Raw genomic sequence first — 25866 nt, 5'->3', positions numbered from 1 at the left:
TCTCCTATTTCTCTGTCCAATTTTCAAAACTAGATTTGTCCCACTATTAATTCATATGAGAGCCATCTACATTTCCTTCTCGGGCAGAATTGGCTTGACCTAGCAATTTTGTCCCACACCCTCTTTAGTACCTACCTGTTCACTCCTCGTGGTTTGTCCACATTTCCTCAAATATGAAAGGACAAAGTCTTTTCCCAAAGTTTAGATGTGGGTTTAACATTATGGCCTCCCCAGAAGTTTGTTAATTGCAATCACCTCTCCTAAACTTTTAACATAGTTGCAAATAGACCCATCTGTGAGAATACTCTAAAAAAGAGGTATGAAAATGTCAAAAATACCCATGCAAATATTTTTGACCAAAATGTTTGTTTTCTAAATTTTATCTCCATATAAATTGGTAGCCAAAACCCATCCAATCTCTTTTCTAAAATTGATTTTTTTTTCAAATTATCCTTCGTATCAATCTCTCAAAGGTAAAGTTGCAACTTTAAAATCTCTGCATTTCATTGTTTATAAAGTTTGTATTGTTTTTTCTTCTTCTTTTTTTTTTTTTTTTTTTGCAAAAACCAGCCTGAGTAGAAATTTCATGGCTTAAAAGATTCAAGGGAGGTTTCAACAATTTACCCTTAAAAAAAACAACTCTTATACCGGCCTTTGCAGATTAGGACTCCTAAATATTTAAATGGAGTGTCCTTACTCGAGAACCCATTAATAAAATCAATAATATTTGCTCTACTAGCCACCACTTTACTTGAGACAGTAAAACAACTTTTTTGTCTTTTCAACTTTTCCTAAAACCAACTAATAAGCAACTATGAAGTCCACACATTTAATAGATTTCTTGTTATCTTGAGTGTTGGTACCTTATTCTTGGGCTTTGTGTGATTCAAATTAATTGTTTTTTGTCATTTGTTTCAATTCTATTTTGTTTGTTAGTGGAGTGACTTAAGTCCCACATGGACTAGGAAGAGCACTCCTCTTGGGTTTATCTATTGCCTTGTGCTTTTGGTTTGTTTCTTATGGGGCTTGTGGAGAGAGTGCACCTCGACCACCATACGCCTGCATGCGTCGGGCCAGGCCGGGTTGGGTTGGGCTAACACGCGTGCGCCCACCCACCATATTGTGTTATGCCATGCCCACTGGTCTAGGGCCCCTGTTCCTAATTTATTTATTTTCTCTTTTTCATTTCTAAGGTGTTTTTAATGTTTTAATCCATAAGTCCTTCTTCTTAACATTTCTTTACAACCATTGCACTCTTCTAATCATGGGAGAACTTGTTAGACAGTTTGTATGCTCTTAGCTCCAATCAGTTTTGATGTACTTTAGACATTTAGTGCAAATGAATAAAGTGCATGTTTGATTCATGTTGTGTGGTATGTTTCTGTGTAAGACCCTTAAACTGGACACTTAATGAGACTCATATTAGTTTAAAATGTTCACAACCAGTGGGTCGGTCTGGGGCGACCTATCCTGATAAGGCTAACACTTTTGTGCTGCCAAGTTGGTTGACCCGAGGTACATGTAGTGAGGGTTCAACTTGAAACCTTGAACCGAACCAGATTTCCAGTATTGCCCTAGACCTTGGTGATGAGTGGGCACTCTCTCTGATGGAATGATTGGGGATGCACTCTCTCTGATGGAAACCAAAACTGTCGACAGTCGATTTGAACCGTTGGAATTTTGTTTTGCAAAATATATTTATAATGATATAATATATATGTATGGTTTCAACTCGTTTGCAAAAGGTTTTAATCCCCGGGGTCCATCCTAGAGGAGAGTGCAACACTGTGCCTTGCAGTCGAGGGAGAGGTCCTCTCTTGTCGGGCAGTGTTTTGGATCATTATGGGATGAGAGGTTAAGTGTAAGGCCATTTAGGGTTATACCTGATGGGATAATCTTGCATCTACCCACAGCCCCTTGGTTTTTATAAGATGGCTTGGCCCAGGGACCACTTAATGTAAGTGTTGGGCCCATAGAGTCCATGTGATGGGTTCAAGGGGTTCACTGGGCTTTCTAGTGAATTCGGGTAGGCCTTGTAACAGAGGTTGGGCTGAACCCATGTGGCTGATGTGTAGATCAATACTTGGGTCCCACGCCATACAAAGAAGCCCAACTGGGCAACTGTTTGGAAGCCTATTGAGCACTTGATGCATATTGGGCCTAAAGCCTATTTTGAACTAGGCTGATTTGATCAGTCACTTAAAGGGGCGAATCTGAGCTTAGGTCAAGCCAAAAGGATTGGGTCTTAACCCTATCCACTCATGGAGACCAAATTCAAATTAGGATTTGAATCTGGTAACCTCTTGATAAGATCAGGAGTGGGTTGATCTAATCTGCAGATAGGATTAAGAAGACTCTTTATCCAAATACTGATTTGGTTTAGGATAGCTCCTAATGAGATTAGGAGGTTTCTTAGTCACTAAGTAAAGAGGAGAAAACCCTAATTTCGAATTATAAGAATTCGAACCTTAAGGGTATTTGTAGAACACACTACATCCTGAGATAGGATCTTGGAGAAAACCCTAGAGAGAAGAAAGCTATTCGCCACCTTCTACTCTAGCTCTCTTCTCCAGCAATCGCCATCATCTACTACCAATTCGTTTTCAATGCGAGGGAAAGATCAAGAAAGATTCTTGATATCAATATTTGTTGAAAGGTTGATCGTGTGTGGTGATCATTGCTTCCATCGAGTTCTTCAGAAGGACTTGATTCGTAGGACGAACACTGCTAGTTCTGTTTCATTGTCATTGTGTCATCTTCAGTGGGAGCAGTTCTTGGGAGTTTCTTTGGGTGTGAACACCGACATTGGGAGATACTGTTTCTCCGGATTAGGTATATCCCTTCCCTTCTATTTTGGTTCAGATCTGGTTCGGTTTTGGTTCAAGTTAGATCCTTGAATACTGTATTCTAAATTTAGGGAATATGATTCACAGTTGGAAGAAAGGTAAGAAATTTTTTGAAATTTGCCCACCCATTCCGCACCCTTTTGGCGTCCATATGATGGATTTTACCATTCTTTCAGAACTCCAAGGTTAGTGGGAAACATGTTTGTTGTGGCAATAGGCTTGCTCAATTTCCAAGATAACCATAATTTTTGTATACTAAAAATTAGCTTTTCTTCTTTGAGTTTTTGCTCTCTCCCAAATGGTTTTCGTCACTGTTGAATTGTGTTCAGCATATGTAACAAACAGGTTCATTGCTTTGGGCTGTGAGTGTAGACAACGCCAAGGCTGAGAGATGGTGTATCCTGGAGGTCGACTGCTGAAAACGTTTTGCACCAATGAAAATACTCTAAGAGGTGGAAAATCAGTTTTAAGGAGAGCATACACTTGTCACAACTCAACTATTTACCTACAAGTTTTCCATTGCATATAGAGTATGAGAGATAAGGGTGACACTCTTGGGAATCAAATAATTATCTATTCCATTAGATTCCAACAATAATTTAAGGCCTCTATTGAAAACATCTTCAAAAAAAAATGGTTCCACTACCTTAGACCATATGTAGACTTGAAAAAGCTAATAGGAGAGCCATAAATGACAATAGAGAACCAGCATTAGTAATCATTCTTCCAACAAGATCAATCAAAGTGTTAGAGAAACCAAACCGTCCAACACCGAAAATAAGAAATTCTACTACAGCTTGCCATAGGCTTTAGCCATGCCTAGCTTTAGCATCACATTTCCCCCCATAGTCTCTCCTATCTAAGCCATGGACCAATTCTTGAACTAAAGCAAAAGCAATGGAAACAAAAATACTCCTCCCCTTAAGGAAGTAAGGAAGATTGCTCCTCTAAGATTAACTTTGACATTAGAGTGCACGTTTTGCTTTGCCAAAAACATCAAAGAGCATAATCTAGTTGTCACCACTATTAATCTATGTTCCAAACTATTAATGTAGAAATCTCCAAAAAGATCTATTAATTAGTCTTTGTTCGGGTAGTGCCCTAGCTGGCCGAAGTTGCCACATGGGCGCCCCCATGGCTGCGACACTCGGACCACGTTAGTGTGCTGCTCACCTAGCTCGGAGAGAAGTGGAGTCCTGCACAAACAAGGATAAGCACCGCCCCCTAAGGATAAGTGCTTTCGTCAGGGAAGGCGGAGCCTCCTGAAAACCTCGGTGGGCAGCCTCATCCCATTAACCCCACAAGGAGCATATTCGATGACAACATGGACACTCACCTATTTAAAGGCATCCCCCTAACAGCAAAGGATCTTCAACTATCTAGACTCTCTATCCCTCTTACTCTCTTACTATTCTCCTTGGCATGGATCATATCGCCCTCTACAGCTTGGCAACTTCTCGCCCTATTACTAACTTTAGCTTTGAAGTGCTTTCCCACGAACCTCATCCTCAGCCTTTGACTCTTCTTCTTGCAAATCTCCTCGATGCAAAACCCCATCCTTCCACCTCAGCTTTGTCCAGTTGGCAGGATTATCTGTTGCATGCTCAATTCAATACACCTCAGATCAGACAACATCAGTCTCCAATTATAATTCCTTTTCCCATGCAGTTGGATAGATTGTGTCTTGTGGAACCCTTATTTATGGATGGAAAACTGCTAGCAAGTCCTTGTCTGCATTGAAAATCCCAATGAACATGACTTGTTCAATATTCATAGGATTTTTTACTCCGATGCATCTAAAATGCATAGACTTTCCATCTATTTAGTCACTAAACCACCATATATCAAAGTTTTATGAGATTCATCTACATTGCATATATTTTAGTCTCTAAACCACCTTGAGAAAGATCGGAGCATGTGAGATTCATCTACATTCTTTCAAAATTAATTATTTATACATGCCCTTCTGCTAGTTTCATACAAAATATAAAAATTCCGTTGGGTTTTAGTAGGGACAAGTACAAATCTTGATATGCTAACCACAAGACCCTACAACTTCATATCAATGGCATATTTGATGCATTATGTTATAATTCATGGTTGTATGTGTGCTATAGTGTCTTGTGTCCAGGATGTGTTATATATTTCCGATGTGTTGCAAAACCATATGTTGTAATTTATAGGGAAATATATAATCCACCCTTACAAGGACTTGTTGCAAAACCATATGTTGTAATTTATAGGGAAATATATAATCCACCCTTACAAGGACTTGTTGCAAAACCATATGTTGTAGGGAAATATTTTCGATGTGTGCCTTGTTGTCAGGACGTGGCCATACTAGGGTATAAGGGTGGATTCAAGCTGGGCCAAGCCAATTATTTAACCATTTAAGCTTGGCTTAGTAGAAAAACATGAAGCTCAAATTTGGCTCAACTCAGAAGCTCATATATATATATATATATATCCGATGACCCTGATCGACCCCCATTTACATCTTAACCACTAGATCAGACATAACCATCATACTCAGAGGTTCCTAAGACACCTACCCTTGAAATATCAACCCAAAATTCCCCTGTTCCGCCCTTTGTTAAGCAAAGATTCCATTTCGATGCTTCTCATTAGCCTAAACACTAAAAACCCAGATTCCCTTGATCTTGACACATCTGAACTGATCGAACCACTTCATTAAACTCCAAACACATCAAAACACCCACCTGTGAAATCTCAGCCCAAAACACTTCCGTTTACTTTTCAATTGCACCAAGATTTCATTTTAAGGTCCCAAATTGACCAGATTCTAGATCTATCAAATCCAGGCCTGATTTCCCAATCTGACCCCACCAATCACCTCAGACTACCAAAAAACCTTACCCTATGAAATTTCAGTGAAAATACCCTCATTTACCCTTCCATCTAAAAAGATTCTATTTCGGTCAATCTCATCAGCCCATAGACACAAACCCTCCATTTGTAGTCATACCCATCTTAACCCTCCACATTTTGACCCAGAATCACCCATCATTGAACCAAGAACTCGATTCAACCTATAGACCCGGTTTAACTCGACTTGTCAAAATTACTAAAATACCCTTGAATTTCCTAGAACTTACAAAAACACCCCCTAGCGCCATTTAAAAAACACCGACCCCTTCATTTTTGCCCGAAGCAGAGAGGGAGATGATTTTACTGTAGACCGTCTTCCTCCCTTGGTCACCGAATAGCAGCTGCAGCGAACCCAAAGCCGATCTCCCACTTCCGACCACTCTCTCTTCTTCTTCTTCTTCTTCTTCTTCTTCTTCTTCTTCACTGTTCCATCGATTGCCACCCCCTTTCTTCCCTGCCACTGTCGTTCCACCCGAACTGCCACTGCAATTCCTAGCAGCGGCAGCGTTCTTCACTCCCTCTCTCTCAACTCTTTCTATTCCCTATTCTCCCATGAAATAAATAGAAGAGGGGCCAAATTCGAAGATCGTTTGTTCCTCTTCTTCCCATTCGAAGGCACTGTCCATTCTTCATCCACATCTCAACACTAAACAGAGGTGGTGGAAACTTTTCAAATTGATTAAAGCAGAGATCCAAGATCCGTTCACAGTCATTCACCAATATCTAGTTCGATCAGTCACCATTCATTTCTCTTCCACAACTCAAGCATCGCAGGTATTCCTGTGCAGATAGTTCTTACTCCACATTCGTATGAGGTAATTTCTTCCCCTTTCCGTGTATTTTGATTTTCTTCCTGACATTTTATCGGCATCTGCAGTTGGGAGTAGAGGGGTTGGTTTCATTCAGCCTAGGTACCTCTCGTACCATCACAGGTTAGGCTTAGGATTTCAATTCTCTTTGATTGAGGAATAAGCTGATTTTTATTCATGAATCATGTGTTTAATTTGGGGTTTTCCTCTTGTTCTTGCCGTTTTTCTTCATCGCCATCGATAGTCTTCTATTCTACCCCTGAAATTAATTCTATCATGCTAGGCAAAATCAATGCAATGGCTATTAGCATAGTTCAATTAATTATCCCAATCCATTATTTAATGTCTCTCATATTATGTTGAATAAAGTCCTCCTGTTAGCCTAGGTTTTACTATCTTGTTTGAGTTTTCTTTTGTAAATAAATATCCTGCTGAGAAGTAAAATTCCTAAGGGAATAAACATACTCATGAGTAAGGTGGTAGAGAAAGAAGAAAATGGATGAAGTTCAGAGATTGAAAGTCTTTGTTTAGTTTGGAAGAGTGACAACAATGCGAGAAGGGTTTAAATCGAAGGGGGGTGTTAGCAGAAAGTAGTATAGATATGGAATAAAAGAAAATAACAGAAGAAATAACTAGTATTGGCGAAGGTAAGATCTTGAGCTATGAAATAAAGGACATGTAAAAAAAGGAAAAGAAAAAAAGAAAAGGGGGAAATAAAAGGAGTGGACCAAATGGAAAAGATTGAAATGAAGGAAATTAGCTTAGTTGATTCAGATTTTCTTAGGCAGCAAGGAAGAGATTGGGTTATTAAATATAAAATATATAATAAAAAAATGAATAAAAAAAGAGAAAGGGATAAGTGGAAAAAATGTAAATAAGTAAATAAACCAAAAAAGAATATATAAATATAATAAGCATAATAAAAAAATAAATAAAATAATAAAAGAGATAATATAAAAATGTGATCATGTTGTTTATCCTGGTTTAGGATCGCCATGTGGGCACCAACTATTGGACCCGGGAGAGGGGTGCCTAACCCCTTCCCTCTCCCATCCAAGTCTTACCTAGATTGGTTAGCCGGTGCCTCGGGCTTTGGAGTCATTAATGGACAAAAAGTGCTTTTCGATGTAAATCCCAGAGGTCCCATCACCTCCTTTTTCGTTTACTTGATGAGTGGCCACTCCATTTCCCGCCCAAGTGACAAGTGAGCCGTTTTTTGACACATAGACTGGCGACTCCACTGGGGAAGTTCTTGGACCATAGGTGGGACCCACATGGGGTACCCAAGTTGTTTATTCCTTTTGAATAATGTTAGCTTTGTTTTGCTAGCCTTTTACTTACATGTTGCATTTTGATTACTTTATCTTGTCTCATTGCAACAAATAAGATAGTTCTCTTGTCTCTTTGTTTTTTTTTTTTTTTTTTTTTTCTTTCTATTTTGCTAGCATGCATAGCTTTAGGTTAAGTCTTTGGGATTGTCATTTAGCTCAAGAAGTTTGGTTGCACATTTCAATGTTAGCATCTTTGTTTCTTTATTTTTCATATAATGGTTTCTTTGAAGTTGTGGTAGACTCATGCTTATGTTTCATGCTATGATTGTTATCCTTTCCTTTTACGAATAAAATGCTTTCCCCTTTGTTTTTAATATTGGTCTCTTGGAGCATGTCTTGCATGATAGAATAAAAGTAATAAAGGGTATGGATGTTGTTGCTATGAGCATTTATTTCATGTGGATTGTCTCTCTTCCCAATAGCCTTCCAAGGTATTCAAGTCATTTTTGGGTCATTCAAAAAAAAAAAAAAAAACAAGATGTGTGCTCTTGTAATATCATAGCAAATGGCAAAGTGGATTGGCTAGCAAGTGTGGAAATGCTTCATGAGGCTTTTACTTCCTCTTGGGTATTCTTGGATCTCATTGTTTAATGCTTGTTGGGACTCTTAAAAAGGTAAATTTCTTCTTCACAATCCCCTCACTTTGAATGCCATTGATGGATAACATATTGAAATTCTCCAAATTTTGAATTAGCATGAGATTGTGTGAGATTTTTGGTGGTTTACATTCTTGAAGGCATGACATGATGAGGTGATAATGGGATACTTTTACATGCTAAAAATTTCAGGTTGCTCACTGTTTTTGGAATCTAGTATTGGACGAGTTTAAATGGCTATGGTAATGGGTCCGTGTCAAAATGTCATTTGCTTTGTGTGGATTGTCACCCCAACATGTGAAAAGATTGGTTTTAAAATCTTTCATAATGCTGAATTTCTTTTTCTGATTTTGGGACTTTCCCCTTTGGACTCCAACATGTGAAAAGTTTGGTTTTGCAAGCATCCTCATTGCTGAAATCTCTAGGTTTTGAGAACTCTTTTGGTTTCAAGAAAATGATAGTTTGGAAAGCCTTTTCTTTGTTGAAATTTTTGGATTTCTGTGTTCTTTTAGTCCAATGTGTATGAAACATGTTGATTTTAAAAACATCCCCATCGCAGAATTTTTTTGGTTTTGGGTTCTCGTTGATCCAAATGTTTGAAGACTGTTTAGTTTAAAGGTGTGCACATTGCTGAAATTTCTTGGTTTAGGGGTTTTTCTTTGATACAGATGTATGAGGAATGCATACTTTTAAAACCATTTCCATTGCTGAAATTTTTTTGTGTTTCGGGTTCATTTGGATTCAAACATTTGAAAAATTCTGGGTTTGGAAGTGTGTTCTAAGCAGTGCATGATTCTAGAAGCATTCTTCTGCTGAAATGGGAGGTTCTATGTGGTTTTTTAACTCATTTGTGATAGATATTTGTGGTCTAGACTTGTTCTAAATGCTGAAATGTTATGTTTTATGAAGAGTTTTGGAATGTTCTTGTTTATGATAAGCATGATGGTGCTTAGTTAAATGCTTGTAATGAGAAATTACTGTACATGATGACAAGTGATGGAAATTTTGTCTTAGGAAACTTGCCTATGTCAAAATGAATATTCTCGTATGCTTTTGTTGGAATTAATGCTTGAAGGAAATAAACTTTGGGGATAGTTTTTTTGTGATGAAATAAGGTACACATGTTAAATCCAATAATGTTAAATAATGCATGCAAGTTGGGGGTTAGGATGAGTGTTGTGGGGTCTTTTAGCTTTATGTTGGTAGGTGGGGGTTCAGTAGGATGTTCCTAAGATAAATATGAATAAAATACCAACAAATGAGTTTTATTGGGTTTTATGTGTTATGAGGTAAAAAAAAAATCAGCTTTAGTGTAGAAGTTTAATCCCTTTTTTCCTTGCTAATAAGTAATAAAAGAAAGACTTGCGCTAATTCAATTTTGGTTAGTGATTTCTTTGAAACCCTTGATTCTTGAACTTGTTTGTTATGGAAACATTGGAAGAGATTTTAGCATTGTTCTTTTGATGTTTATTGACTTTGGACGCTGAAATTTAAGTAAGTTTCTAGCTTATTGGGTAGGTTTAGCTCTATTTAACTTGATTAATTCATTAACTTTCTCATTGTGGATGTGTTTTGGAGAGATTTCAACTTTATTTCTTTGAGGACAAACATGATCAAATGCTAAAAATGGGGAAAGGATTTAAAATCTATCAATAATGTGTTCAAGATTCAAGTAATTTAGACCTTGTTGGAAGTTGAATAAGAGGTTTCCTAAGCTGAAATGTGTTCAAGATTCAAGAAAAAAAAAGCAAAAATAAAATAAAATAAAATAAATAAAAGTAAAAAAAAAAGAGACAGCAAATGCTGATGTTTAGGGTAGGAAATTAGAAAAGTGGGTTCGCTTTTAATAATTTTCACATTCCAAATAAATATACTCTCCTAGATTAAAAGTTCAATGCATGTGAATATCTCTCTTGTGTAATTTGCTTTTAGTGAGTATAGTATTTTACTTAATGCTTAGTTTTGTTAATCATGCTATTTACATTTGCATATGATGGTGATGCTTAGTTATTGTGGTATTTTACTAAATCTATAATAAAGTGATTTTTATACCATTTCTCAAACAAAGAAATAGAGGGTAATTTTAGTCTAAAAAAGTTTTACATTGCATTCACACTTTTATAATTGTTTTTACTGATGATAGAAATAGAATACAAATTCTTTATTTGGTTCATTGAGTTACACAACAAGGGGCAGCCATCCCCCAACATACCAATTAAGCCACCCATTTGTTGGTCTACAAATGTAAAATCAACCAAAAAATGGAGTTTTTATATGGTAACTACCCAAAACAGAGTTATTTTCCCATTTGGTGGTGAGTAAAAAATTCAACCTTTTGGGTCAAATGTGTAAATCCTTGCTGTCATAATTAAATAATAATAAAATTAAAAAGATGAAAAAACACAAATGTATAAAAATACAAAAAAATGTAGCAATCATTTGGGCATATCTCTAATATCATATATTCATTATATTAACTAAAAAATAAGTATGACAAATAAGGACAACTTGTATAAACATATAAATATAAAAAAATTGTAGAAAATTTCAAAAACAAATTATTTACTATCATCTTCATCATAAAAAAAGTGTCAAGTTAAAATCATAAGCACACTTAATAGTTTACTTAAACACCCCATATAGTTCCACAAATTCACTAAAATCTACCCTATAGCTTGTGTTTTACTAAAATTTCCCCTTTGCTTTATAACCAATTTACCTAATCCACCTTATGCCTGATAGGAGTTAAAATTGGTGGTTTTGACCTTAACATTCATTTAAACAAAATTGTTCAAAAGAAAATAACAATGGAAATGTCATTCTTACCCCTAATAAAAATTCAAGCAACCGTTTTGTTTAGTCAATTCTATTCTCTTCAAAGAAAAAAAAAAAAAGACTTGTTGGCTTATTGCAAACAAAGAACCTGGATGTAATTGTTTTTTCATCTTTCTAAAAGCTTGGAGTTTGGCTATGATGCTAAATAATCCCTATAACCAATCAACTGCTATTATAAAAGTGATAGTGGATCAGGTAGTTATTTATCACATTCATGAGGGGGTTGATTGGTCAAAGACCTTTTGTGGTATCACATGTTTTTAGCTGCATGAATTTTCCCAAAAGCTCGATGTGAAGTGCTAGGGGTAGTTATGTAAACAAGGCCCCCTGTCCTTCAACATTTTCCACTCGGTTTAAGTGGTCACTTGACCATTTCCAAAAGTCAAAGCAAAATGGTGTTTTAATTGAAGGTCGATTGAGTCAGTTGCAAACTATAGGGAGTGTTTTAAGAAAATACAAACTATAGTGCTAGTTCACAAATCCCTAAAACCATACATGGTGTTTTAATAACGGAAAAATCTATAATAGAATATCATGTGTGGTAGAAGAAGGTGCACAGGAGGCCCACTACCCATATCATAGAACTTGCGGTTTTTGTGGATTTGATCTTGTGCCTCTTAATTGAGGGGTGCCATGTGACTATACCTAGTTATGGGCCAAGTAGCCTAAAGGGCTGACCTGACTTTGTCCATTCTTGATTGGGTTTGGACAAAATTTTAGGCCAATGGCTTGGGTTTTTCAAATAAGCCCTGCCCCAAGCCTAAGCTTGGCCGAATAATGTTACATATAAAAGTAAGAATTAGTTTATTAAATTATTATCAAATACCAGTTTGTGGATTTGAACTTGCGGTTTTTGTGGATTTGATCTTGTGCCTCTTAATTGAGGGGTGCCATGTGACTATACCTAGTTATGGGCCAAGTAGCCTAAAGGGCTGACCTGACTTTGTCCATTCTTGATTGGGTTTGGACAAAATTTTAGGCCAATGGCTTGGGTTTTTCAAATAAGCCCTGCCCCAAGCCTAAGCTTGGCCGAATAATGTTACATATAAAAGTAAGAATTAGCTTATTAAATTATTATCAAATACCAGTTTGTGGATTTGAACTTGCGGTTTTTGTGGATTTGATCTTGTGCCTCTTAATTGAGGGGTGCCATGTGACTATACTTAGTTATGGGCCAAGTAGCCTAAAGGGCTGACCTGACTTTGTCCATTCTTGATTGGGTTTGGATAAAATTTTAGGCCAATGGCTTGGGTTTTTCAAATAAGCCCTGCCCCAAGCCTAAGCTTGGCCGAATAATGTTACATATAAAAGTAAGAATTAGTTTATTAAATTATTATCAAATACCATTTTGCAATTTTAGGAATAGGAATTAGTTTATTGGTTTATTAAATTATTATCAAATTAATATAATGTTAGTTACAAGGATCAAAGTATTGGTATTGGGTATCATATCAAACAAATAAAATATGGATATAGGTATGGATGCACTTTGGAAACGCATGGATACAAAAGGAATATATAGAAACACATAGATATTCTAGGAAATGCATACAAATCACATAAATGCATTAATAATACTAAATCTAATGTTTAATTATCTATGAATAAGGTGAGACATGCATACTTTAATATGTTATATGAATATAAACATTAAAATAAATAATCCCGTGACTCTAGAAAATGTACACATCATACAATAATTATCACTCTTTCAATTTTTATAATTATAATTGTGATTTCCAAATTTTATTAATTCTTTTGGAAGTTTATTTATTTAATATCTTATATAAATTATAAATTTATTAAAATTTTGGGGGAAATTAAAACTTAACTTTTTTTTTTGTCTTTGTGATTATAATTTTCTATTAATTTTGTTGGGAAATTTTATTTATTTAGTGTTTTATATAATAACTCAATTTTTTCAAATAATAAATATGTTTTCATTTTAACCATATAATTATATGTAATACAAAACATATAAATCATTTAAGGTATACAAAATATATTTATAATTCTCAGTTTCTATTAAATTATGTGGTAAAATTAAATCTTAAATTATTTATTTCAGTTTTTATAATTATAGTTTTCAATTTTTATTAAAGTTAAAAAGCAATCCAAAGGCAATCAATGTACAATTTCATCAAACTAGGCACTAACTAATATGTTTCCATGTCAGATTGTATCCATCAATACGGTGCGATGGCCCAATGTGAAGGCACATCATGCCAATACACATGACTCATGGGATATATACTCAATTGTGGCATATCTTGTACCCATGACCATGGACATAGATATGATACACCTTGTTTTGAGAATACCATGTCAATATTTTACACCATAGGCAATACTTTTTTATTTTTAGACCAAGCTTTAGGTTTGGGCTAGACGTCAAACTTTAAGGGTTGGGATTGCACTCAAGATATAAGTTTGATGGTCAGATCAAACTTAGGCTCGAATTTGAATATATTTTTTTAATTTTAATAAAGAAGGCAATGTCTTATTCGTAAATGGGTCTACATGCAATCAACTCAATTGAGCGTTGCATTTTCGGCTATCTACAATAACTAGATCTAAGTGACATTATACATTTATACTTTACTAGTAAGTGTGCACGTGACAATTTTAGATGATGATATTGATAGTAATAATGCATATAGAATTTTTCATAAACTTTATGCTTTTTTTTTGTTTTTATTATTAATTAGATGTATATTGCAAAAATCAAATTTGATTACAACACCTCGTCTAAATATGCGATAATGGGATTGAGTTGCAAAGTTTTAAGTATCATTGACAAGCCTAAATGCTTGGCTAAACTATTATTTTTTATAATGTTTTATCTCATTGGTGTATCCTTATTTGTTAATTTATAAAAAACATAATATTTAAATAAAGGGGATCGGATGGGGTGAAAATGAGTAATTCAATTTACAATTTAAATCTATTAAATATGGACTAAATTAAAAAATGAGTATTTTAGTAAAAAAAAAGTTCCACAATCTTATTTATACTTTTAATAGTAGTATAAACATAGAATTATAGATATGGTCATTTTTTTTATAATTCTTTTGTATTTCTATGTGTAAAAATATTTCGATATGTTACATTTACTTTTTGTTTAATATGATAAAAATATGATATTATACATGTGCTTGGATGCTTTTTATTTTGCAAAACTTATATATTTTTTATTTTCAATTATGTATATATATATTTTAATTTTATTAATTATTTTATGACATTAAAGGTTAACGCATTTGACGGAAAAGTTGAACTATTGATCTTCGACAAAAGCAAAACATTTTCATTTTTTATTAGTTCTAAACTATGCATTTTATTTTCATTATCATTAAAAATAATTATTGTTTATTATATTTATTTTTTTTTTAATTTTATTAATAAAAATATCATAAATGTGTATACTTTTTTATCCTATATTTTATAATTTTTATATCTATTTTTATTTTAAAAATCTTATTATCTAACTATGGCTGTATAGATTGATCAATTTGATTTTATGGTTGAATTGATTAACTATCTCTTGTATAAAGAATGGTTTTGTTTTTGAGTCGAATTTAAAATATTTGGGTTTATATTGTTAAAAATATTGACATAAATTTAATTAATAGCATTTATTAATGAAAAATAAAGTAAGAGACAATGATAATTAATACTACAAGAATTAATGAAAAGGGATTAAATGAAAAAATAATAATTGTATTTACGTTTTCAATTTTACAATTAGAAATGAACTAAATATATAAATATGGACAGTTCAATAGTTATAAAAACTATGATTAAAATTATAATAAAATAACTCTTATACCCTATTCAAACAAAAATATCAAGGGCAATTTTAATTCAAAAAATTTCAAGTTACATGTGCATCTATACTTTATGTATAAAATAAACATGCATATAAATATAATATAGATATCGGCCGTTACAAGAAAAAATTAGCTGTTATTCACTTATTTGCACTGTATCGGATACTAATTTTTTTTTTTTTTTTAATTTTGTTTTGGTATCGGCCGGAAATTGTTTTGCCCCTTTCTTGCCTGGTCCATCCAAATGGGTGGTTTTCTGTTCTCCCTTAATGGTCAATTGAAATCGTTCTCACCGAATAGAAGAACTCAAGAAAGAAGCAACAAAGGAGGATGAAGCCGATGCTAAAAGAAGCCCAAGGTGGAGACGGATTCGGAGACGGGGGTGGAAGAGAAAGGAGAAGACAGCCACAGGGATGAGGAAGAGGCGCTGGTTCTCATAGAGCACAGAGCCAAAGAAGTCGAGCATCTCCCATATAATTATATGTAATACAAAACATATAAATCATTTAAGGTATACAAAATATATTTATAATTCTCAGTTAAAGTTAAATCTTAAATTATTTATTTCAGTTTTTATAATTATAGTTTTCAATTTTTATTAAAGTTAAAAAGCAATCCAAAGGCAATCAATGTACAATTTCATCAAACTAGGCACTAACTAATATGCTTCCATGTCAGATTGTATCCATCAATACGGTGCGATGGCCCAATGTGAAGGCACATCATGCCAATACACATGACTTATGGGATATATACTCAATTGTGGCATATCTTGTACCCATGACCATGGACATAGATATGATACACCTTGTTTTGAGAATACCATGTCAATATTTTACACCATAGGCAATACTTTTTTATTTTTAGACCAAGCTTTAGGTTTGGGCTAGACGTCAAACTTTAAGGGTTGGGATTGCACTCAAGATATAAGTTTGATGGTCAGATCAAACTTAGGCTCGAATTTGAATATATTTTTTTAATTTTAATAAAGAAGGCAATGTCTTATTCGTAAATGGGTCTACATGCAATCATCTCAATTGAGCATTGCATTTTCGGCTATCTACAATAACTAGACCTAAGTGACATTATACATTTATACTTTACTAGTAAGTGTGCACGTGACAATTTTAGATGATGATATTGATAGTAATAATGCATATAGAATTTTTCATAAACTTTATGTTTTTTTTGTTTTTATTATTAATTAGATGTATATTGCAAAAATCAAATTTGATTACAACACCTCGTCTAAATATGCGATAATGGGATTGAGTTGCAAAGTTTTAAGTATCATTGACAAGCCTAAATGCTTGACTAAAATATTATTTTTTGTAATGTTTTATCTCATTGGTGTATCCTTATTTGTTAATTTATAAAAAACATAATATTTAAATAAAGGGGATTGGATGGGGTGAAAGTGAGTAATTCAATTTACAACTTAAATCTATAAAATATGGACTAAATTAAAAAATGAGTATTTTAGTAAAAAAAGTTCCACAATCTTATTTATATTTTTAATAGTAGTATAAACATAGAATTATAGATATGGTCATTTTTTTTTATAATTCTTTTGTATTTCTATGTATAAAAATATTTCGAAAATAATAATTGAAGTTACATTTTCAATTTTACAATTAGAAATGAACTAAATATATAAATATGGACAGTTTAATAGTTATAAAAACTATGATTAAAATTATAATAAAATAACTCTTATACCCTTTTCAACCAAAAAATCAAGCGCAATTTTAATTCAAAAAATTTGAAGTTAATGGGCATCTATACTTCATGTATAAAATAAACATACATATAAATATAATATAGATATCGGCCGTTACAAGACAAAATTAACTGTTATTCACTTATTCGCACTGTATCGGATACTAATTTTTTTTTAATTTTGTTTTGGTATCGGCCAGAAATTGTTTTGCCCCTTTCTTGCCTGGTCCATTTAAATGGGTGGTTTTCTGTTCTCCCTTAATGGTCAATTAAAATCGTTCTCACCGAATAGAAGAACTCAAGAAAGAAGCAACAAAGGAGGATGAAGCCGATGCTAAAGAAGCCCAAGGTGGAGACGGATTCGGAGACGGGGGTGGAAGAGAAAGAAGGAGACAGCCACAGGGATGAGGAAGAGGCGCTGGTTGCGCTCATAGAGCACAGAACCAAAGAAGTCGAGCATCTCCATCAGAGGATAACCTATTACAAGTCCCAGGTTTTACTCCCTCCTCCTCCCCCCCCCCCCCCCCCCCCCCCCCCCTTCTAACATTTCAATCCGGTGTTGTCTGGTTCTGTCCATCACGAACTGTGTGGACTTAAAATAAGTAGTCATCATTTGTAATCTGATAATGTATCCTTTGCCCTCTTTGCATCAACTTCAGTAAGAACCTAATGATAATTGCAACAATGACTAATGACTAAATAAATAAAAAGCAAAGGAAAAACTTTCTACATATGTCAGAAATCAAGCGTGGGGATCTTTGCATCTTAGTTATCCTAGTGAAGAAAGAGTATAGACAGGATATCCAGGTTTCTGAAATCAACAATGAAATACAACTTTGCCAATCTTTTCCAAATTCAGAATAATCAACCAGCTCCCCCCCAACACACAGAGACAGCAGGATTAAAATGACTAAGCTCATATAACCTTATGTTTTTCTTTTTTTTTTTTTTGTGACTGTTACAAGTAGAGTTAAACCTGGAAATTGGGTTTTTAAATCAGATTCTGATAGAAGAAATCACTCTTATTTGCAGCTTGGGCTTCTAATTCTCATCCAACTTGGTGGTTATACTCCGAGAAGATGGGGTCCACTTGTTGAAGACAATATTAGCTATTTATTTTCGTAAGGAAGCATAAACCATTGGCTTGCAAGGCTCAAGTGGGGGTTATGGATTGTAAGGGTATTCATCAAAAGAGTGTGTATTGAGGGCAGCACCAGTAATCCCCTTTTTGATATGGGGTTGGTGTGGCTGGGTTAAACGTAGATGTATCGGCTGCACCATTAAATTCCGCAATACTCATAAATGACTAATCAAGGGTTGCACTTGGCAAAAGGCAACAGTTGTCGTGATACCTTGTACCTCTTCTTTTATTTTCTCTTGTTTTTCTTTTTTCAACAAAACTCTGTTTCTTATCAAGAAAAAAAAAGGGTGTAATTCTGGCCCGTTGCCTAGGAATCAAACTTCTGTGGTTTAACCAGATTCTCTTACCATGAGGATCAATTTTGTTCTTCTGATGAGTTAGGACTTGAGAATGAAAACTAGGAAAAGAAATAAAGAATGTGAAATTCTCCTCAAGTTACAAATTTCATATTCCAAGAGAAATTGAGGTCTCTTAAAGATTAATGCAGCATAATGGAGATTTTACACTTTTAGGTAGTTCTAGCTTATTTATGTTATATAAGTCTAAAACACAAGCCAGAAAAATTTGCAAATTATAGATAATGATCCATTCAAAATTGGAATACTAAATTTCACTTGAAACATCATGCTTACAAGGAATTATTGAAAAACCATAATGTTAAGACAAGAGGAACTTAAGATTTAAAATGGAAATAAAATGGGAGAATATAGTGAAAATGCATCACTGCATATACACCATGGGACACATGGTTTTTTCTCTTTCTTGCAACTTAGTCTCTCTAATATTTATTGGAAATTGTTAGTTATCTCATTAAAAATCCATGCAGCTTGAACAAGCAGAGAAGCGGTTACATGATTCACAATCTAAACTGGCACGTCTTCGATCCCAAGACAATATAAGAGGATCTAAGAAACTTATGGATAATTGTGTTACAGAAGTGAAAGTGGTGCATGGGTCAACAAGCTCTATTCAAATTGATCAAGATCATTCTCGAACCCGCGCTCAGTCTAGACCTCAACTTCTTATTCCTGCAGTGAATCCCCAAGTTGCAGAACATGTAAAGTTGCCAGAGCTCAATATGAAAGTTTTGGCTGATAATGAGAATCAAGCTACTGCATCTTTTTCTACTCAATCAAAGAGTCTTGAGAAAATTAAGGGGGGCATTTCTAAGCAGGAAGTTGTTGAGTTGCAAGATAAAGGGACAAAAAGGAAGTCAGGTAATTCTTTAACTTCTGTTGAACGGACTGTTATTTTATATTTTCTCTGAAATTATCTCTTTTGAGTTTCTGTTATTTATAATATTGTTACCATATTATTACTATTATTTCTCTCACATTCATGCTTTTAACCATGGTTTGGATTAGTAATATCATAAACATTTTTCACTTTTGCAGAACAAAAAGAATTTAAGGAATTGATTCCATTGATACGTAGCAGCTCATCACCATGCATAATTCGTTACCGTCCAGGTTCCCATGTTTCCAGTCAACATAAGAGAAAGTTGAGGAGTCTCACCTTGAATCCAATTAATGGTGAACTCTTTATAACAAGGTATTATCATCTCTGTAAGTTTGGATGTACCCTTTTGCTATCAATTGACCTTTTAGTTATTCATGATTTCTACCAAGAAGGAGTTTCGTTGTATATACTCAATGACATTCAACATGTTTAAATCTGCTCGAAAGTAAAGCTCCTAAAAATCACATACATCACCCATTGGTTAACCCTCAAAGCATTTGTTACCTTACTCCTTGCCTTGCAAGTGAAGCTGGCGGAGAGCCTGCTGATCTTGGAACATGTTTGACAGTTGCTCCCATAGCCCGTACTATGCTTTAAATCTCTCTTAAACTATGCATATAGTGCCATGTACCTTGACAGATCTTCCTTAACCATCCCACCACAACTTGGGAATCTCCATCCACCATCAAATTTCTAACTCAGTCTTAGACCTTGTAGAACAACCATCAACTCCAGTTCTTGTGGAATCCTAATAGCCTATGTCCTGAGAATAAACCTATTGGCCTAGCACAGCCCCACGACTATCTTTAATTACAATCCCAAAGCCTGAATTGCCAGGATTGCCTAAAGAACATTCATCGAAGTTGAGCTTCACTTAGTTTGCTTCACCTCCTATACTTGATTGCCCTAGGTTACCTCTGCTGCATCAGTCAAAGTTAAGATTCACCACATTTTGTTGTGGTGGGGGCCATGAGATGATAAACCTATCTCTTCTTGTAGATTTTGTCACTGCCATTTTCCATTCTCTTAGTGTATCCTTACTGGGGTAATTACATAACTCCACTGTTGTCTTTCGCCAATGCATTATTCTGATCTTACCAACTGATAATTAATTCTCTAGAATGGCATTTATCAACGAAAGTCCTGGACTTCATCCTTGATTGTCCACAATGTAGCTACTCCTGTGCATCTCCACAAAATCATTCCTCTATATTTTGGTAGGGAGAAAAATAAGGTTGATGTTAGAAGCTTTATATTTGTTTCATATTGGCAGCAGGGTTATAGTGGTGTTTTTCTGTTTAATTATTTAAACAGGGTTGTTTTTGTAATTTTTATATATTATATGTGTAATAAAAGTAGCTGGCGGTTAGGGATCTGTTCTGTTCAATCTCCTACTGCTTTAAGCCCGTTCTTTCTCTCATTCTCTCTTCTTCTCTTACTCTCTTCTTCTCTTCTCTTATTCAGATCACTCATGTTTTATTTATTTTCTTTGCCTATCTAAAGCTGAATCCAGGTTTTGTTTCGTGGTATTAGAACACATCTGATTACCTGGATCTGTTTTAGACCTAATCTATTTGTGCATAGAGATCCCCTTCTCTACGCATAGCATACTCATACTGGAAGTTGTTCCAACCTTGCTGTGGTTGTTCAGATCAAGTGGAGGAGACTTTCATGCCTCAATCAAGGTCTGTTAGTGTGATTTGAGTGGTGCTGCGAGTCCCTCTACTTGACTGTTTGAAGAGGGCAATGTTGGTGTTGATTTCCAGTGAGTCTTAATCAGTTTGTTGATGCTGATTTCAGTTTCTATCCTGAGTGGAGTTCTTATAGTTGTTAGATGCTGTTTTTGGTGCCTTGATCGGCTATGGTTGGAGAAAGTTTTAGACCTAGTTGTATTGATATAGCTTGCTGGTTGCTGATTACATACTGAACTAGAGTGGTTGTTAGTGTGTGGAGGAAATCAGGTAGTGGTATTTTTGTGCAATTGTGTGATTCTTGATAGTTCAAACCTGGTTTTGACTCTATGGACAGTCTAGCAGAGAAAACAATTCTAGGATGGTGCTGAACTGAGATTTTGTGGCTGTCCAAATGACCTTTGTCAAACTGAATGGTGCTAATTATATTCCATGAGTTAAATCTATAGAAGTTTTTCTCACTGGAAGATGGGAGTTGAAGAATTATTAAAGATCCAAAGCTAGAGAGTGGGCCTGATGGGTATGATGATTGGGTATAGGGCAATGTAAAAATTATGACCTGGTTATGGAACGACATGGAAACATATATTAGTGTTAATCTCATGTTACAAGATTAGGAGAGGTGAACTTTCTCAACTCTCCACAAAAGAAATTGTTATTACAATTGAGCCCAATACAATTGATTCCTTCCCACCCCTTGTTTTGCAAGTACATGAACTAACCCATATGCAGTTCTTTTAACCCAACTGAATTTCACATCCATATTTGTGTCAGCCACTTGAATCTCTTCTTTTCATTATTAAAAACCCAAAATCCTTTTTCTTCCTTTTGCAACCATTTAACTACCAGCTTTGAATCACCTTCTATAATCAACTGAATTTCCCTCCAACTCATGGAGGGATGGGATTGCCCCAAACCTCCTTCACCAAAAAAGGTAGCCTCAGTGAATCAAAAGAGTGTGTAAGAGACAGGAATAAACACCAAATGAGGAAAGGGTCCAAAGACCTCCCTCACACTCCTCAATCCCAATTCCCAACCGAAACCAATTCTTGAACTTGAAGAAACCAAGAAAGAAGACGTAGGTTTGTTTTTATATTTTGACAGGGCAAAAGTAGAGGGGAATTTATCTTTCAAGTAGAGGGTACCGACCCAAATCTGTTCCTAAAGTTTTATAAGATTACCAAAACAAAGGCCATACCTGACAAAAGGTAGAACAGAGGGGAGGATAGTGTGATAATGTGACTAGAACAAAGGTCATCACGTGAAGCAATTTTATTCGTGTAGGATAATGTGACTAGGATTTACCTAATATATCAAGATTATTTTCTTCTCCAACAAGGGGACAAGAGTGTTGAAGAATACTATTCAGCCATGAAGAACTTGTGGAATGAACTTAATGTCTATCAACCCTTGGATGTTGCCAGGTTCTCTATTAATTCAGTGATTTGTAGGTTCAACAACAATAAAGAGAACACTTGGATGTGCCAGGTTCTTATTTGGATTGAGGTCTGAGTGTGGGCCAGTTTGTGGTCAATTTTTGGGCATAAAGTGTTTTCTAGAATTGAAAGGGTTTCTAATTCACCAACTGAGAACATTTCAGTGTCTAAGAGGTCTGCATTGGTTGCAACTAGAGAGATTGGTAGAGGCACACGTGGCAGAGGTGCTGGTTGTGGTGTTAGACATGATCGTGGTGGTGGTAAAGATGGAGGCAATGCTAGAGGTGGTGGTAGAGGTGTTGATGGGTACAGCACTGTATGTGAGTGTAGTCACTATGGATGTGAGTTAGGAACTTAGGGCTGATCCTTTACAGCCTGACCCACAAAACAAAACCCAGTCAGGCCTGTATTAGGCCCACAAATTTCTAGGCTGGGCCTAGGCTCATTACTTCAGGTCTGACCCACATATATATATATGTATATGTGTATATATATATATATACATATATATATATATATATATATATATATATATATATATATATATGTATGTATGTCTTTTTTAGGATTTTTTTTGGCTTTGAGAACCCTTGAACTTTGCCAAAAAATCACCATAGACCCTAAGAATTAAAAAGGCTATTTTTACCCTCAAACTATGATGGAAAGGCCATTTTATGGGAAAAAGAGACAATGTTAGAGATGTTGTTGACATATCTGTTAGACAATGGATAAGATAATAAAAACATGCTTATGTGGCACTATTCAAGTTTGAAAAGGACACTTTAGACCCTAAAATTTGAAAGGCCACCGTAATAAAGTTAATTAAGTAAATTACTTCAAGGTCTATGATGGTATAAAGTTACTTAAGTAAATTAAATAAATTACACTAATTAAGATAATTAATTAAATTAAGCCAACTTTGTAAATTAAGTAAATATGTAAATATTAAGGAAACTTTAATTAAGTTGGATAAAGAGAGCTAATCGACCTAAATAAGTAAATTAAGCCAATTAAGCATGATTTTAAAAACCAACCCAAAAATGAAATTACTTTGGCACTGATTTTTGGGTTAGTGGTTCAACTGTTCGGTCTAAACGAATCTACCCATGATGTTTTAAAAAATAAAAAATAATTAAAAAAGCCTAAAAAATTATTAACTGAGATTTTTGTGGTTTAACCAACTGGTCAACACTTTGCTAACAAAGTCAACATTTTTTGGAAAATTCTGTGCCAAGTATAAAGTGGAATCAGGCAGTTAACCGGTTTCTGGGTCAAACAGTTCGATCAGTTGGGTTAGCTATGATTTTAAACCATGTAATTAAGTGAATTAACTAATTGATTAAGTAAATTTTGTAAATTAAGCTAACTGAAAAGAGTAATTAAATAATCAAAGCTAATTAGGGTAAATAAGTAAATTAAGTTATTGTTAATTAAGTGAATTAAGCAAACAAAGTAATTAAAAAATTAAGTAAATTAATGCAATTAAGCAAATTGAGTTACTTAGTTAACTAGGTTAATTAAGTTAACCGATTGTTAGTTTACTGTTAGTTAAGCTAATTAAGTTAGTGTTTAAGTAATAATTTGCTCTTAATTATTGTTAATTATTTACTATTAAATTAATTATTGTTAATTTAATGACTCTAATTTGATAAAATCCTTGAAGTAATTTACTTCAAGGTTAATAAAATTTGTTTTTTGATTAATAGAGTTTTTTAACATTTAAAGTGGCTTTTTCAAACTTGAGCAGTGCCACATAAGCATGCTTTTATTATTTTATTCATTTGCTAACAGATTTGTCAACAATGTCTCTAATGTCACATATTTTTGCCTTAAAATGGGCTTTCCGTCCTAGTTTGAGGGCAAAAATGGCCCTTTTAATTCTTTAGGGTCTAAAGTGATTTTTTAGCAAGGTTCAAGGGTTGTTAGAGAACTCAAGCAGGGTTAGGCCCAAGCCCAAGCTATAGCCGTTATCATACATGAAAAGCCCAACTTGTGCCTGGCCTGCCTCAACCCATGATCACTCCTTAGTGTAAGTGTCACAATGTTAATTATTGTTATGATTTACATGGTCCACTGATGTAGGACCAGAACGGTTCTAGTCCTTAGAGAATTGAGTGGTCGTCTTTGATCATAATTTTATGGCCGTTGATAGCTGTAATGGCTTCTTGAAGGAATAAGAGAGAAAAATAGGGAAAGAAAGAAGAGAGAAAATACATGGAATCACTCACAAGGTGTTTAGAATCAATGTTTTTGAGCCGCCGTTGACTCGGACGACCGGACTGTTTGGCCCAGAAACCATCCAAGCAACTGGTTCCGTTTTACCCCAAACCCGGTCCTTGGCCAATGATCCGTTAACCTGGCGGTTGAACCATTGACCTGTTTGACTTCAACAGTTTTCGCCATTTTTTAAAACATTGCTTAGTATCCCTCTACGGCATGGGAATCACTCACCATAGTTAGCATAAGCTGAAGAAAAACTCAATAAACTTCATTGCTCTTTATGTAAAACGTCCATACATATTTAGACTCTAAAGTCATGATAATCCTAGGAGTCAAATTGTTAGACTCATGATAGTCCTAGGAGTCAAACAGTTAGACTCAATAATCCTAGTAAGACTCAAACTAAGCTGTCATATCCTATTTCAATTCAAAGAAGACTCAATAACTCTAATCCTACTTATGCAATGACTGAAATTTTAAACATAAACAAACTATAACTAGACAAATTAAACCCTATCATTGGATCCCACAGAAAATTGCAAACAAACATAAACTCTTCAACTCCTGCATCATCTACCCTCTACATGGACTTATCATGCTTCAGTTTGAGAGGAATCAACTGTGGAAGACACATTTGTCTCTGGAGTCGGAAAGGAGAAGCTGATATCTATCACTTGTGAAGAGCATGAGAAACTTTATCTGCCTCTTCTTCTAGTCCTACTACCACTCTTGCTCAAATAGGTATAGCTTGTCTTACTCCTCATTTTAAGCCTGCTACCTGGGTTATAGACTCTGGAACCTTAGATCATTTGATTAGGTCTCTAGGTATCATTGGATCCCACAGAAAATTGCAAACAAACATAAACTCTTCAACTCCTGCATCATCCACCCTCTACATGGGCTTATCATGCTTCAGTTTGAGAGGAATCAACTGTGGAAGACACATTTGTCTCTGGAGTTGGAAAGGAGGAGCTGATATCTATCACTTGTGAAGAGCATGAGAAACTTTATCTGCCTCTTCTTCTAGTCCTACTACCACTCTTGCTCAAATAGGTATAGCTTGTCTTACTCCTCATTTTAAGCCTGCTACCTGGGTTATAGACTCTGGAACCTTAGATCATTTGATTAGGTCTCTAGGTTTGTTTACCTCGCTATCTACTCTAACCACATTTAGCCTGTTACCTAGTTAATGATACCACTTTGGGCACACATACTGGTAATGTTACACTTAACCAGTCTCTTACTTTGCCTTTAGTTTTATATGTACCTAAGTTCCCCTTTAGT

General features: G+C 34.8%; 1 protein-coding gene across 6 annotated transcripts in view; it reads left to right on the top strand.

Annotated features, from left to right (window-relative positions):
• Positions 1–5995: 5995 nt before the first annotated feature.
• The window catches only part of LOC148853271 (uncharacterized), a 76279-nt gene continuing 56408 nt past the window's right edge, over positions 5996–25866 (top strand). The window contains exons 1-6 of one of the 6 annotated variants that reach the window (XM_088984691.1): positions 5996–6550; positions 6613–6667; positions 15440–15647; positions 17056–17348; positions 18823–19213; positions 19391–19547. In XM_088984691.1, the coding sequence (XP_088840817.1) occupies positions 17178–17348; positions 18823–19213; positions 19391–19547 (719 nt within the window). In that variant the 5' untranslated portion in view covers positions 5996–6550; positions 6613–6667; positions 15440–15647; positions 17056–17177. Of the gene's footprint in view, positions 6551–6612; positions 6668–15436; positions 15648–17055; positions 17349–17887; positions 18211–18822; positions 19214–19390; positions 19548–25866 lie in introns of those variants that run through there. The other 5 variants (XM_088984690.1, XM_088984693.1, XM_088984689.1 and 2 more) reach the window with 5 other exon arrangements.

The sequence above is a fragment of the Nelumbo lutea genome, chromosome 4 (assembly GCF_056320005.1).
Source record: "Nelumbo lutea isolate HS-2025 chromosome 4, American lotus-T2T, whole genome shotgun sequence".
Lineage (NCBI taxonomy): Eukaryota > Viridiplantae > Streptophyta > Magnoliopsida > Proteales > Nelumbonaceae > Nelumbo > Nelumbo lutea.
The sequence above is the reverse complement of the archived record's forward strand: the minus strand, read 5'-3'. Positions and strand labels throughout refer to the sequence as shown.